This window comes from Canis lupus, chromosome X (assembly GCF_003254725.2).
Source record: "Canis lupus dingo isolate Sandy chromosome X, ASM325472v2, whole genome shotgun sequence".
Classification (NCBI taxonomy): Eukaryota; Metazoa; Chordata; class Mammalia; order Carnivora; family Canidae; genus Canis; species Canis lupus.
Genome location: NC_064281.1, coordinates 122,059,968 through 122,071,844, shown reverse-complemented (window position 1 = coordinate 122,071,844; position 11,877 = coordinate 122,059,968). Strand labels below are relative to the sequence as shown.

The 11,877-nt window shown below is 65.8% G+C and overlaps 1 protein-coding gene across 1 annotated transcript; it reads right to left on the bottom strand.

Moving 5' to 3' along the window:
• Positions 1-6,902: 6,902 nt before the first annotated feature.
• LOC112668526 (extracellular matrix protein 2) lies at positions 6,903-11,813 on the bottom strand. The gene is made up of 7 exons (XM_049107846.1): positions 11,783-11,813; positions 11,376-11,671; positions 10,890-11,022; positions 10,522-10,679; positions 9,928-10,067; positions 7,542-7,868; positions 6,903-7,089 (listed from the first exon to the last, which is right to left on the bottom strand). Exons 1-7 carry the CDS (start codon positions 11,811-11,813, stop codon positions 6,903-6,905), a joined length of 1,272 nt encoding a protein of 423 aa, XP_048963803.1.
• Positions 11,814-11,877: the final 64 nt, after the last annotated feature.

The following is an 11,877-nucleotide window of genomic DNA, read 5'->3' as shown; positions in this document are numbered from 1 at the left end:
GCGAGAACACAAGCCCTTCTAGAGAGGGGGAGCCATTGGTCTGCTTGCTCGTTGGTGTTTTTAACGTTTTTCGGAAACATCCTGAAACTTCTCTGGCAGCGGAAAGACGAGATCGTAGAAGCCCCCGTAGCCTCACGGAGCCTCGGCATCCCCACGCACAGTTCCTGGCCGTGCACAGAACACTGTGCTCTGGGAAAGAAGCCGGTCACAAAGCCCCACATATTGTATGATTCCACACGAAAAATCCAGAATAGGCCAACCTATAGGGACAGAAGGTGCATGAGCGGCTTCTAAGGAAGCGGGGATAGAGGGTGACGGCTGAAGGCGTCAGTTTTCTTTTCTGGGTGATGGAAGTGTTCTGAAGTGGACCGTGGCGCTGTTGCACACCACACATACTAAAAACCACTGAACTGGACGTGTTAAATCGGTGAATTTTATGGCATGTGCGTTATATCTCAATAAAGCTCTTTTGAAAAATGAAAAAAACCCCACAAAACCCCGCGTAAGACAAACCTGTGGCCCCAGGAGCCTGTAGCTGCGCCTGAGGCCCCAGCTGGTCTCAGGCCCCCGGGCCGCCCTCCACTGCACCCCGCACCGTCCTGGGGGCTGGGCCCCGGGAGCCATCACTCAGCTCCTCGGCCCCAGGAGTCGCGGTGGGGCAAAAAGCCGCGAGTATGGTGGCCGGAGCTCTGCTGGGGGACGCCACTCTGGGGGCTCGGGAACTGAGCCCTGCATCCTGTGGGGATGGGACTGGGGCACTCTTGTTTTCGGCCTCTCCGGGGCCACACACAGCACCAGAGGCTCCGAAGGGCTTCCTGGAGGAGGTGACTTGGAGTAGACAAGAGAAAGAGGAGGGAAGACAAATGTTGGTAGTGGAAGGAGTAGCACATGGCAAGGAGCAGCGGGGTGGGGGGCAATCGGCACAGTGGCACCCAGCAGCCTCAGTGTCCCCTGCACACTGCACAGCCTTGGGTGTTGGCCAGGCCCGCTCCTGGAGGGTGCTTGTCGGGGGGCGCGGGGAGGGACGATGGGCAGCACCCCGCACAGGGCCCATTGCGCGTCCTGCAGCTCTTTTCTGCACTTGGGGGACGCATCTGGAGCAATCCCTCTGTAAATACGGTTCTTGCGCCTGGAAGGCTCTCGTGTCTGTGGTTTGCAGTCTGCAATAAGGCCGGACTGCACGCCCGGCCCAAGGCCCACTGAATCACTCGGCCGGCCGGGCCCTCTAATTTGGGGGCCACTCCCAGCCCAGCCAGGCAGCACCTCAGTCCGGGCCTTCCCCTTCCCCCTCTTTCTCCCCAGGCCTCTGCTCCTCCCGGAGCCCAGGAAAAACCTGCCCCCCAGCTGGGAACAACACGTCCCTGCGGCCGCACAAGAGTCAGCGGGCCCCTGCCCTCTGGCCTCCCCGCGCGGGGAGGAGGCGGCAGGAGGCAGAGGAGGGCAGGCGTCGGGGGCAAGGCCAGAGGAAGAGCAGGCATTTCCTGAGGCCCCGGGCTGCGGAGGAGGCCCATGCGCAGCTGTCTTAGCTCCCCCAGAACACGTGGTGGACAGGGCTGGCCAAGTCAGGGGGTCCGGGGGCTGGGTGACGAGGGCGCTCTCCCGCCCGAGCCCGCACGCTTTCCCACCAGGGCTCCAGGGCGCTGGCTGAGCCTGCTGCTCCAGGCTCCAGGCCGCTCCCTCACCTGGCTGTCCTGCCCGTTCCCCCCGCACCCAGACCCGGGCCCCAGAGTTCGGGCGAGGCGCTCGAAGGGAGCGGGGCAGGGGCGGCAGGCAGGGGACAGGACAGGGGCCAGGCCGAGGGCGAGTGCAGGAGGGAGGGGGGCCGGGACGAAGGGAAGGCAGGGCTGCTAGCAGCTGCGAGGGGCTCCTGGGGCAGGGCCGTCTAAGCCAAGCCCACCGCCGTCCTGTGTGCCTGTGTGCGAAGGGCCTGGACTCAGCTGCAGCCTGTCCTCCGACAGCTGGCTCGCAGCTGTGTGTGCCCGGCCCTCGGAGTCTGAGGGGGACGCGGGGCAGGAAGCAGGGCACCCAGCAGGCGGGCTGCGAGTCTCCTTTGCACTTGAAACCCCGCATCTGCTGCTGCTGGCGCTCCCTGGGGCGGGGGGAGGAGGCTGGGAGGTGGCCCAGTGGGTCAAGGCCCAGGGGCTCCAAGGGGCCCCCACCAAGGTACCAGCAGTTGACGGAGCTCCCTCTGAGCTCCAGCCCACCCAGCTGCTGGTCCCATGAGCCTCCGGGGCCTGGAAGGAGCGGCATGGCCCGAGCTGCAGGGGCCCTCCGCCAGCCCCCTTCTGGCCTCCCTGCCGAGCCCTGTCTGCCTGGGCCCCTGCTCATTCGCTCATTCGCTCATTCGTCTCTGCCTCTACGCATTGTCCTCCCTGTCTGTGCTTCCCGGTTCCTCACTCTTTCCTCAGATCTCCCGTCTGTCCCTCTGTCCCTTCCCTGGGGACCACGTCAGCCAGCCTCACTGTTCTCCGCCCTGCCGAGCACATGTGTTCCTGGACCAGAAGCCAGGATGTGCTTGAGGAAGCACGATGGTGACCAAGTGTGATGAGCGCTACAGAGGGAGGGGCACCAGCCTAGGTACTAGCACCACTGGGGGTGCAGGGAGGGCTTCCTGGGGATAGGGGTGGCTCTCCAGTGGCCCCCTGGGCTGCCTTCCAGCCTCTCCCTGGAGTGGCCACACGGGGCTCCTGCAAAGCCAGCCCAGAGCAAGTGCTCTCACCCCAGGGAGGAGCCCCTTACGCCCTAGCCTCCAGGACAGATGCCCAGGCAGGGACGCAGCACATGCACACACGGAGGTCACATCCTGAGCAAGCGACCCTGCCCAGAACTCAGCCGAGATCCCAGAGAGGGCCCTGAGGATCTCGGGCACCGCAGCCCCCAAAGCCAAGCTCACGTCGTCGTTGTGCATGGGCCTCACTCAGCCTGCTGGCTTCCTGCACTCCCCATCTCCACGGCCTCGGGGGCTGGGCAGTGAGGGGGGGGGGCGAGCCACTGGGGGGCAGCCCCTCCCACCCCGAGCACCCCAGAGGCTAGCGTCGGAACCCTCTGGAGCCCAGACGTGGCCTACCTAATGGAGCTCAGGGGCCCCCTGGGTGTGGGAGCCTGGGAACCTTTCCCGAGGCTCACATTAAGCACCCAAGAGGGAGCCGACTAGTGCAGAGTGAGCCGAGCCTCCACTATCTGGAAGCTTCCCAGCGCCGATAGCCGAGGTGTGGCCAGTGAAAGCTGGCACTCTGTATGCCAGAGCTTTTTTTGACCTTCCCCCGAGGACATAATCACACAGCGGCTCTCTGGCCCAGGCCGCCAGGCTGTAATTTCAGGGCCCGAAGGGGTCTCCACGGAGGCTGGGCCTGTGTCTGGCTATCTTTAGAGAGGCATGGCCTGGGGTGTGGCCAGATGAGGGAAGGTGGACAGGGGGCTGTGCCACTGGGAGGCGTCTGCGGGCTGCCCGGCAGGCCGGTGCGACACAGGGAGGCCCTGAGGCACCCCGGGAGCCCCTGGTCTTCCGCCAGGGGGAGGCCGGCCCCCAGGAGCTGTGCCTGCATCTGGCTGCTGCCTGCAGGGCCAGGCGGCTCCGGTGGGGACAGTGGGTGAGGGCAGCACAGGGGAGGGGCCTGGGCAGCCCGTGTCTGGCCGACTGGCTCCGCTCACCTGCCATGGTGGCAACTGTTACGGGGCAGGGCCTGGGGGGCGGTGGAACAGGCATGGGGCACACCATGCGACACATACGCTTTGCTCCGCCCTGGGCCTGTTGTCCTGGAGGTGGGGCCTTGGGCTAAGCTTGCCACCACCTGGGGTACGAGGCAGGGGAAAGGCTTGGAACCAGATGTGCAGAGAGGTCGGCAGGGAGCCTGGCCCCCAGGTGGGGGTGCTGGGGATAGAAAGGAGAAGGCAGGTCGGAGGATTTGGAAGGCGATGGGCAGGACAGCGGGACTGTGGCTGGGCGGGGCGGGCAGAGGTGCGTGGCTCCACGGAGGTCCTGGGGAGGAGACATCGGTCCAGCCCCAAGGGCTACACCTCTGCTCCCTGTCCCCGTTCCCTACCACTGCACTTGTTGGCTTATGTGTCCCCCTTCCTGGTCCCCACTTGCCCCCACTGTCCTGACCCTCCGCCTCCCCCCTACATGGGACTCCTGTCTCAGTCGGAGGGCTGACAACGGCCTCCCTTCCTGCCATCTGACTGTAGTCACCCCTCAGATGCCCAGCGCTTTGGGTGTGACTGACTGGGCCTTGCCTACCCCTGTACCCTCCAGTGGGGTCAGTGGCTGCCCTGAAGAGGAGGGCAGTGGCCTCTCTCATGCTGGCACAAGAGCTGTCAAGGCTGACCCAGGATGTGGGTGAAGAAGGGGCGGCTGCAGGGCAACAGCGGGGGGGGGGTGCGGGGTGCTTGGTCCTGCCAGCCGGTATGACGTGTTCGTTCGCTGCCCGGGCTGGGGCTCCGTGGGGACGTCTCCCTGGGGGTGTGCCATGCCGCCTGGGCAGTCTCCCCTCTAGGCCGGAAGCCCCTGGCCTCTAGCTGCTGGCAAGCCTGCCCTGAGCTCCTGGCCCCTTTGCGGGCACCCCCGTGTAATGACGATGGGCTACGCACAGGCCGGGTCCGCTTGCCCCCCTCAGGACCCGCTCAGCTCCAGAGCACCTGCGAGGCTTGGCGTGGCCGTCATCCGTCACCGGCCATCTCCCCCCCCCCCACTGCTATTCCTATCCTCCCGTCCCCGGGGTGGTGGCCCCAAGAGCCTCCCAGTCAACCTCCTGGGGGCAAATCCAGTTTTGGGGGGCCCAGTGGCAGACAGCCACTCGGGGCTTAGATGCATCTGTGCCACGTTGGGCGCCAGTCTGCTCAGGCGTGGCTTCCAGGCCTGGGTTCAGCCCACCTGACAGCACCCCAAGGGCCCAGCAGCTTCGATCCGAAGTGGGATTTACCCCAGTAACCACCTGGGGCTGCCCACCTCCTGTGTCCCCTGCCCTCCTCTGCCCCTCCTCCTGCCTCCAGGCCAGTGGCCTTGACAAACTGCAGGCCCTGGGACCTGGGATATGGCCAGACTCCTCCTGAGCGCCCCCCACTCCCCGCCCCCCCATCTGCTCGGCAGAGGTGAGAACAGCAGGGGGGAGAGGCCAGCAGGGGAGGGGGTTCGCCTAGCCTGAACTCTCTGTGCCTCCCAGGGCCTGACCTCCGCGACTGCAGGGAAGGGGGGCACGGGGGCTGACCAGAGCAGGGGAGCAGCGGCCGGGCGGGCAGCTGGGGTGGAACGGTCATGAGAGCTGGGAAAGCAGCAAGCCCTCCCTCCCATCGGGGGCCAGCGCCTCCAGGGCTGCTGACCTCTGACCCAGCCCAAACAGGATGTGCCATATCTGTGGGCCTGGGCCCCGGAGGAGAAGGAATGCTCCGATGAGTCCAAAGCAAACACTCCCCAAGCTTCCCAGGCCTCTCCCCGCCCCCTGCCCGAGTCTGGCCCTTTCTGGGCTGAGAATTCGGGGGTGGGGGGGTGGGGGGCTGGCTCTAGAATGGGACCCACACAAGAGAGTTCCCAGGCCCAGACCCCAGCCAGAGGCGGTGGCCAAGCGGGGTCTCTGCAGCGGGTACTCGCTGCCCTTTCTCCCTCTCTCCACCCACATCCGGCGACACTGAAAGCCAGGGCCGGTCCTGCTCCCGCCACATCCTTGATGCCTGTCGCCGGGCTCTGTCTCTGGCCCCCACACCACTGTGAGCCTCCCACTGTCCCAGGGGGAGGGCAGGGGCAGGCTCAGCTGTGCTCTCCACTGGTTGCGGAACTCTGCCTGGTCCCTCAGCCTCCCTAGCATCGGGTGTGGTGGCATCGTGAGCTGTCAAGGCTGACCCCGTGAAGCCACTAGGGCAGTTGTCCCGCTGCCCTGGTGGCTTCAGGGAGCTCTGCAGATCCCATGTCCCCACCCAGCACAGCTGCCCTGTCCCGTCCTCGGGGCTTGGCCGGGCTGCGCTCTCACAGCTTGCTGGTGTCCGTGTCTGCCTCTCCACCAGGCAGACAGGCAGCAAGTCTGGCCCGGGGGATAGTCACCGCTGGGTTCCAGGGCCAGGCCTGGCCTTCCACAGACCAAGCACTCTCCACCCTTCCCTGGTACCGGGTCTCATGAAGGTACATTCGGGTCCCACAACACTGCCTGAGGACTTTGGGTGCGGCCCTGGTGACCCACAGGCTGGCCTGGGGATGTGCCTGCACCAGACATGGGGGGAGGGGAACCAGGATCAGGACCCGGGGACTTGGATTAGGGGTAGAGGGGGAGGCAAGGCGTCCCTGGTGTGACTGTGAGTGGCTTTAGGACAAAGGGCGGGCACCCTGGGCCTCCACATCAGCGTGCTCTGCCAGCAGAGCCAGGCCCTGTGGGTCCACACCGGGACCCAGATGCCTCCTGGAAGAGAGGTACTGATGCTGTCCTGAGCCGCCGCGCTGAGCTTGGCCCCCAGGTGGCTCGGAGCTGAGCTGCTGAACTGCCACATCCTTGTGAAGGGTGACTTCAGTACCCTGGCCAGGGCAGGTAGGGGTGGGGAGGCTCTTGGAGATGCTTCTGGAACCAGGCCCTCTTAACTCCCTGCTAATAGAGCAGTGTCCAGGATGCAGGCCCTGGGGGCTCTATGCACCACCGAGAGCCAGCATGCAAATGCAGCTTAAATCCAGGAGGGAGAGGGGGAGGCTGGTGCGGGCTCCGGGGCTTGAATGAAATGCATTTATTATGTTCATTATGTTCGAGTCCAAACCAGCGCTGCACCCTGCTGAGCCATTTACTAAGTGAAGGGGCCTCAGCCCTCAGTGGGAAGTGGGAGCATCTGAAGTGGCCGGGTCCTCTCGATCTTTCTCCTAGTAGTGCAAAGATCAAGTGGAGCTAGGCCTGCCCACCCCCTGCCACCAGTCCTAAAGGAGCAGGAGGCTCCTAGGAGCCCTCCGCCACCCCCTCCCGCTGCTGAGGCCGGAGGACCACGCTGCGATAGACCCGGATGCAGGAGAAGGCGGTGGGCGGGATGCGGCGCCGGTCAATAAGGTTGTTCTCCAGGTGTGTGGAGATGAGATTGGAGTTCTGAGCCACTCGAGCGTCACAGATGGAATTCAGGGGCATGTGCCTACAGGGTGGGGGTGGCAGCGTCAAGCGGAGGGGAGAAGACCTCAGAAAGGGGAGGCAGGTGTCACACAGGAGGAGAGGAGCAGAGGGCTCTGCGTGGAGGGGGCGGTGCCACCGAGGCACAGACACCAGACCCAGGGCAGTGGGTCAGGCAGGTCACTGCCACCACCTGCCACCTCCTCACCTGAGGCTCAGCCAGGGCCCTCTCACCTCCCCTTTGCCAGCCCCCGGCCAGATTTTTGCCATCTGCAGCCCTTGGCTGCCCGGGCCTGCCAAGCACCAGGCACAGCCTCCCGTGGTGGCAACCGTGATGGACAGTGGGGACAGCAAACGGTTTCTCCCGCGGGCCCACCTGGCAGGCAGGAACCCCTGGCCTCCGCTGCCCTTCCCCCCACCCCCGGCCGGCAGTGCGGGGGGCTGGGACGGCGCGAGGGGTGCAGGCGGCGGCCCTACCAGATCTCGTTGTGGCTCAGGTGCAGCACCTGCAGCCCCCTGAGGCCCAGGAGGCCGCGTGGGATGGCCCGCAGCTGGTTGTGGTCCAGCAGCAGCTCGGCCAGGGAGCTGCGAAGGCCCAGGAAGGAGGCGCCGCGGATGCCGTCGGTGCGCAGGCTGTTGTGGGACAGGCGCAGGAGCTCCAGGCCCGGCCTCATGTGCGCAAACACGTAGGCCGGGATGCGCTCGATGCGGTTGTGGTGCAGCGTCAGGCGCCGAAGGCCCCGTGGCAGGGAGGAGGGCACGCGCGCCAGGCGGTTGTGCGACAGGTCGAGGACCTCCAGCTTCCTGCGGGCCGGGGTGCAGGCGTGCAGTGAGCCGGCGGGCACCCCGGTCAGGTGCCCAGTGCACACCCCACGAGAGAGCAGGGTTTGGCTCCCTGCCGGCAGCGCCCAGCGGTGGGGAAGGGCCGGGAGGCCGGCCAGGCCCTGTCTGGCTTCCGCGTCCTCCTCTGTCTAAAGAGGCTGCGAAGAGGGGATCCGGGTGGGGTTCCTCCTTGTTCACCGCAGGGCCACTGAGGCCAAGGGGCTCCTCCAGTGCACACGGGACGAGTGAGGCGCTCGCCCACCTCCGCCTGTCTCTGCTCTGCCCTCCTCGGCCTGGGTCTCGGCCCCGCGGCCCTTGCCTCTCATCCCTACGCTCTCCTGTCATCTTCCTGTCTCACCCCAGGCCGAGAAGCAGAAGAAAGATCGGGAGGGAAAGGGAAGTCAGGCTCCCGGGGGTCAGGGCCGGGGACCCCGAGGGGTCAGGCGAGCAGGCGGTGGGGCTGGGGTGGCTGTTAGCCCGGGTCACTGGCTCCACGGCGGGCTGCGGGTCGGAACCAGGGCCGGGCAGGGGAAGAGCAGGAACGGAGGGTGGTGATGCTTCCAGCCCGGGGCCGAGCAGGGGAAGCGGCTTTCCCGGGCGATGCCCCCAGCTCCTGCGGCTGAGGTCGGCCCTTTGGCCTTGGGGCCCACGCGGCCCCCAGCCCCCGGGGGTCGGGGCTCCAGTGTCTCCCTAGCCTGCTTTGCCAGCAGCCCCCTCCCCTTCCCCGGGCCGGGACGAGCTGGGCGGCGCCAGCAGGGCTTGACTGGCCGCCAGCCCCCTGCCCAGGCCCCGCGGTGGGAGTGGAGCGGCTGCGTGGCCCCGCCCTGGGCCGCTGTCTGCTTTCCTTTGCCCCCTTGGCAAGAGGGGGAGAGGAAAAAAGAATAATTAAACCCAAACGTCCTGGTAACTTTTTCCTGGAACGTGAGGGTGCAGGGCGGGAGGCGCTGGTCCCTGCAATGTCAGGTTGGAGTGTCTGTTGACCCCGGCCTGCCACCCCGCTGCCCGGCCATGGTGGTCGCCAGACCCCATGGATTGCGCTCCCCAGCCCTCCTGCTGCTTCCCGGGCCGCAGCCTTGCCCCTTCGGTAGGCAGCGCCTGTCACGGCCGGCTCTCCTCCCTGGACCCCTTCTGTTGGCGCCTCCACCCTGCTATCCAAACCAGACCATAAGGACTCATCCTGGACCCTTCCTGTAGTGGGGTGACTAGTGGCCCCCAAATATGTGTCTGCCCAGAACCGGTGAGCACGACCTTATTTGGCAAAGGGATCGTTGTCGATGTAAGTGAGGGGTCTCCAGAAGAGCTCATCCTGCATTAGGGATGGCCTGAGATTCAGTGACAAGTGTCTTTATGAGAGACACAAGAGGACAGACTCAGAGACGGACAGACAAGGCCACATGACAACAGAGGCAGAGACTGGAGCACCCTGGCCACGAGCGGAGCCGAGGGACACCTGGGGCCGCCCGCAGCTGGAAGAGGCGAGGAAGGACTGTCCCCTAGAGCCTGAAGAGGGAGCGACGCCCTGCTGCCACTTGGCTTTTAGGCTTCTGGCCTCCAGAGCTGTGGGAGTAGAAAACTCTGTGGTCGTAAGCTCCCCAGTTTGTGGTATTTGTCTGGTACCCTGTGTGGCCCCAGGAAGCTCAGATGCTGTGCTTTCCCATGCCCACTGCCTCTTCTGTGCCCTTCCTGTCCCTGTCACCTCCCCGCTGAACTGCCCTTCTGTCCAGGCCCATGGCACATCCCAGGCCAGCTGGCTGGGGGCCTGTGGGGTGAATCCGGGTATGGGCAGAGGAAGGGGTTCCTGTGGCTTTGGGGATTTTGCTGGGTGGGAGGGACATAAGGAAATCTTGGAGGAGGACATAGGGGGCTCAGGACCACCCTGAGCCCTGGGCACAGAGGCTCATGACCCACCTGACACCAGACCTGAGCCACAGAGCCACCCCTCCTCCTGTCTGGGTTCCTCTGGGTGAATCCTCCCTCTCTGGCCTCCGTGCACCTGTCGGGGTAAAGCTCAGGCGGTGCCAGGGCAGGTGGCAGCACTCACGGGAGATCAGTCCAAGCTCGGGGTGCCAGCCGGTCCTCCTGGAGCTGGTTGTTGCTGAGCACCAGCACGCTGAGGCTGTGACTATGGTTCAGCATGCCCTCTGTCACCTCCTCGATGACATTGGTACCCAGGTGCAGCTCCTAGGGCCAGGGCTGACAGTGAGGGTGAGGGGCCCACCTGCCCCACCTGGCTCCCTCTCCCCTTGTACCTGGCCCCGTCCGTGAGACCCAGGTGTCAGCATCTCTGTGCCTCTCGGGGCATGGCCACGTGCAAAGGAGCCCAGCAACGTGTGGGAGCTGTGCCGCGGCTCCCCAAAGCCACACAAGACACAGCCCCAAGGAGCACCGTCCAACAGGGGGACCATGTGGCCCGGCGAGGGCCTGAGCCCTGTCCAGGGACACCCAGAAGGTCCAAGTCAGCCCCCAAAGCTCAACTCCGGGCCTCCGGAACGTCAGGTCAGCCAGAGAGGAGGCCGGGGAGCGCAGAGGCTTTGTGGGTTTATCTCTGAAACTCCCTTCCCAGGCAGCTGGACCCGCTGGTGGCAGGTGCTCCAGGCTTTTGCCTGCAGCGCTGCCTCCCCGGCCTGGGGCTCACCCGCAGGGAGGCTGGCAGGCCGGGTGGGATGGTCCGCAGATGGTTCCGGTCCAGTCTCAGGTAGAGCAGGCTGTGTAGGGGCTGGAAGGCCAGGGGAGAGATGTTGCCATCATGCAGCTGGTTCCCTTCCACCTCCAGGGTCAGCAGCCGGCTGAGCCCTGCGGGGTGGGGGTGAGGGTGGCGAGGCCCATGTGAGCCGACCGCAGAGCTCTGGGCGCCCCGCTGCCCCTGTACCTGCCGGGGCTCCGGAGACTCCCTGCCCCTAGACTCCAGGGTGCCCCTCCCCAGCCGCTGCTCCCTCCTCTGCCCTCCAGCTCCCCAGCCCCCCAGGCCCCTTCAGGCCCCCCGCCCCAGGGGCCTGCCCGCACCCCGGAAGCTGCTGTGCTGCAGGCCCTGCAGGACGTTGTCGTTGAGCTTGAGCTCCTGCAGGGAGGCGGGCAAGGCTGGCACTGCGGCCAGCGAGTTCCCATCCAGGTTCAGCCGTTTCAGCCGGGTCAGATTCTGCGGGGGTGGGGGGGGAGCAGAGGGGGCTGGGGACTGGGGTGCCACCAGCCAGGCCAGGCTTTCTGGGCGTGGCTTTGGGCCGAGCCCGCCCCGGGGACCCCATCTGGTTGCACTGTGGCTTCCTAGTCTCCCAGAACCGCTGCTCCCTCGCGGGGCCGCGTCAACCGCAACCACTGAGGCCCACCGTGCTGGGTACTCCGAGCACTGCCTCCTCCAGGCCTGAGACCCCAGGCAGCATCGGGGGTGAGGGGGACATCCATGGACACCGGGAGCCATCTCGGATATACAACTCCTGCCGCCGCCCCCGGTCTAGACCCCCTGGCGGCACAAGTGGAGAAGCTGCTGCACACCTTGAAGGCATCCGGGTGCAGGCCCTGGGCATCCAGCTTGTTTTTGCTCAGGTCCAGCCACTGCAGATTGGGCAGCCCCCGGAACGCGTGCGCTGGGATCTTGGCGATTTCATTCTCTGTGCAGACACAGGGTGGCTGTAGTCCCCGCTGCCTTGTCCCCCTGCGCTTTGCCAGGACCTCCCCAACCTGGGCCGGAGGAGCTGGCTCTTCTTTGCATTTATTTATTTTAGAGAGACGGAGAGAGAGAAAGTGGGCCAAAGCGGAGGGGGGCAGAGCAAGAAGGAGGAGCAGACTCCCTGCTGAGCACGGATCCCCCCCCACCCCGCACCCACGCCAGGACCTCAGGATCGTGACCGGAGCCGAAGGCAGACGCTTCACTGACTGAGCCACCCGGGCGTCCCTGGAGCTGGCTCCTCTCACTGTCCCAGGTCGGGGCATCTTCTCACGGCCAACCAGGACCCCCAGGGAGGTGGGCCTTCCAGCACAGCCGCGCAGCAGCCAC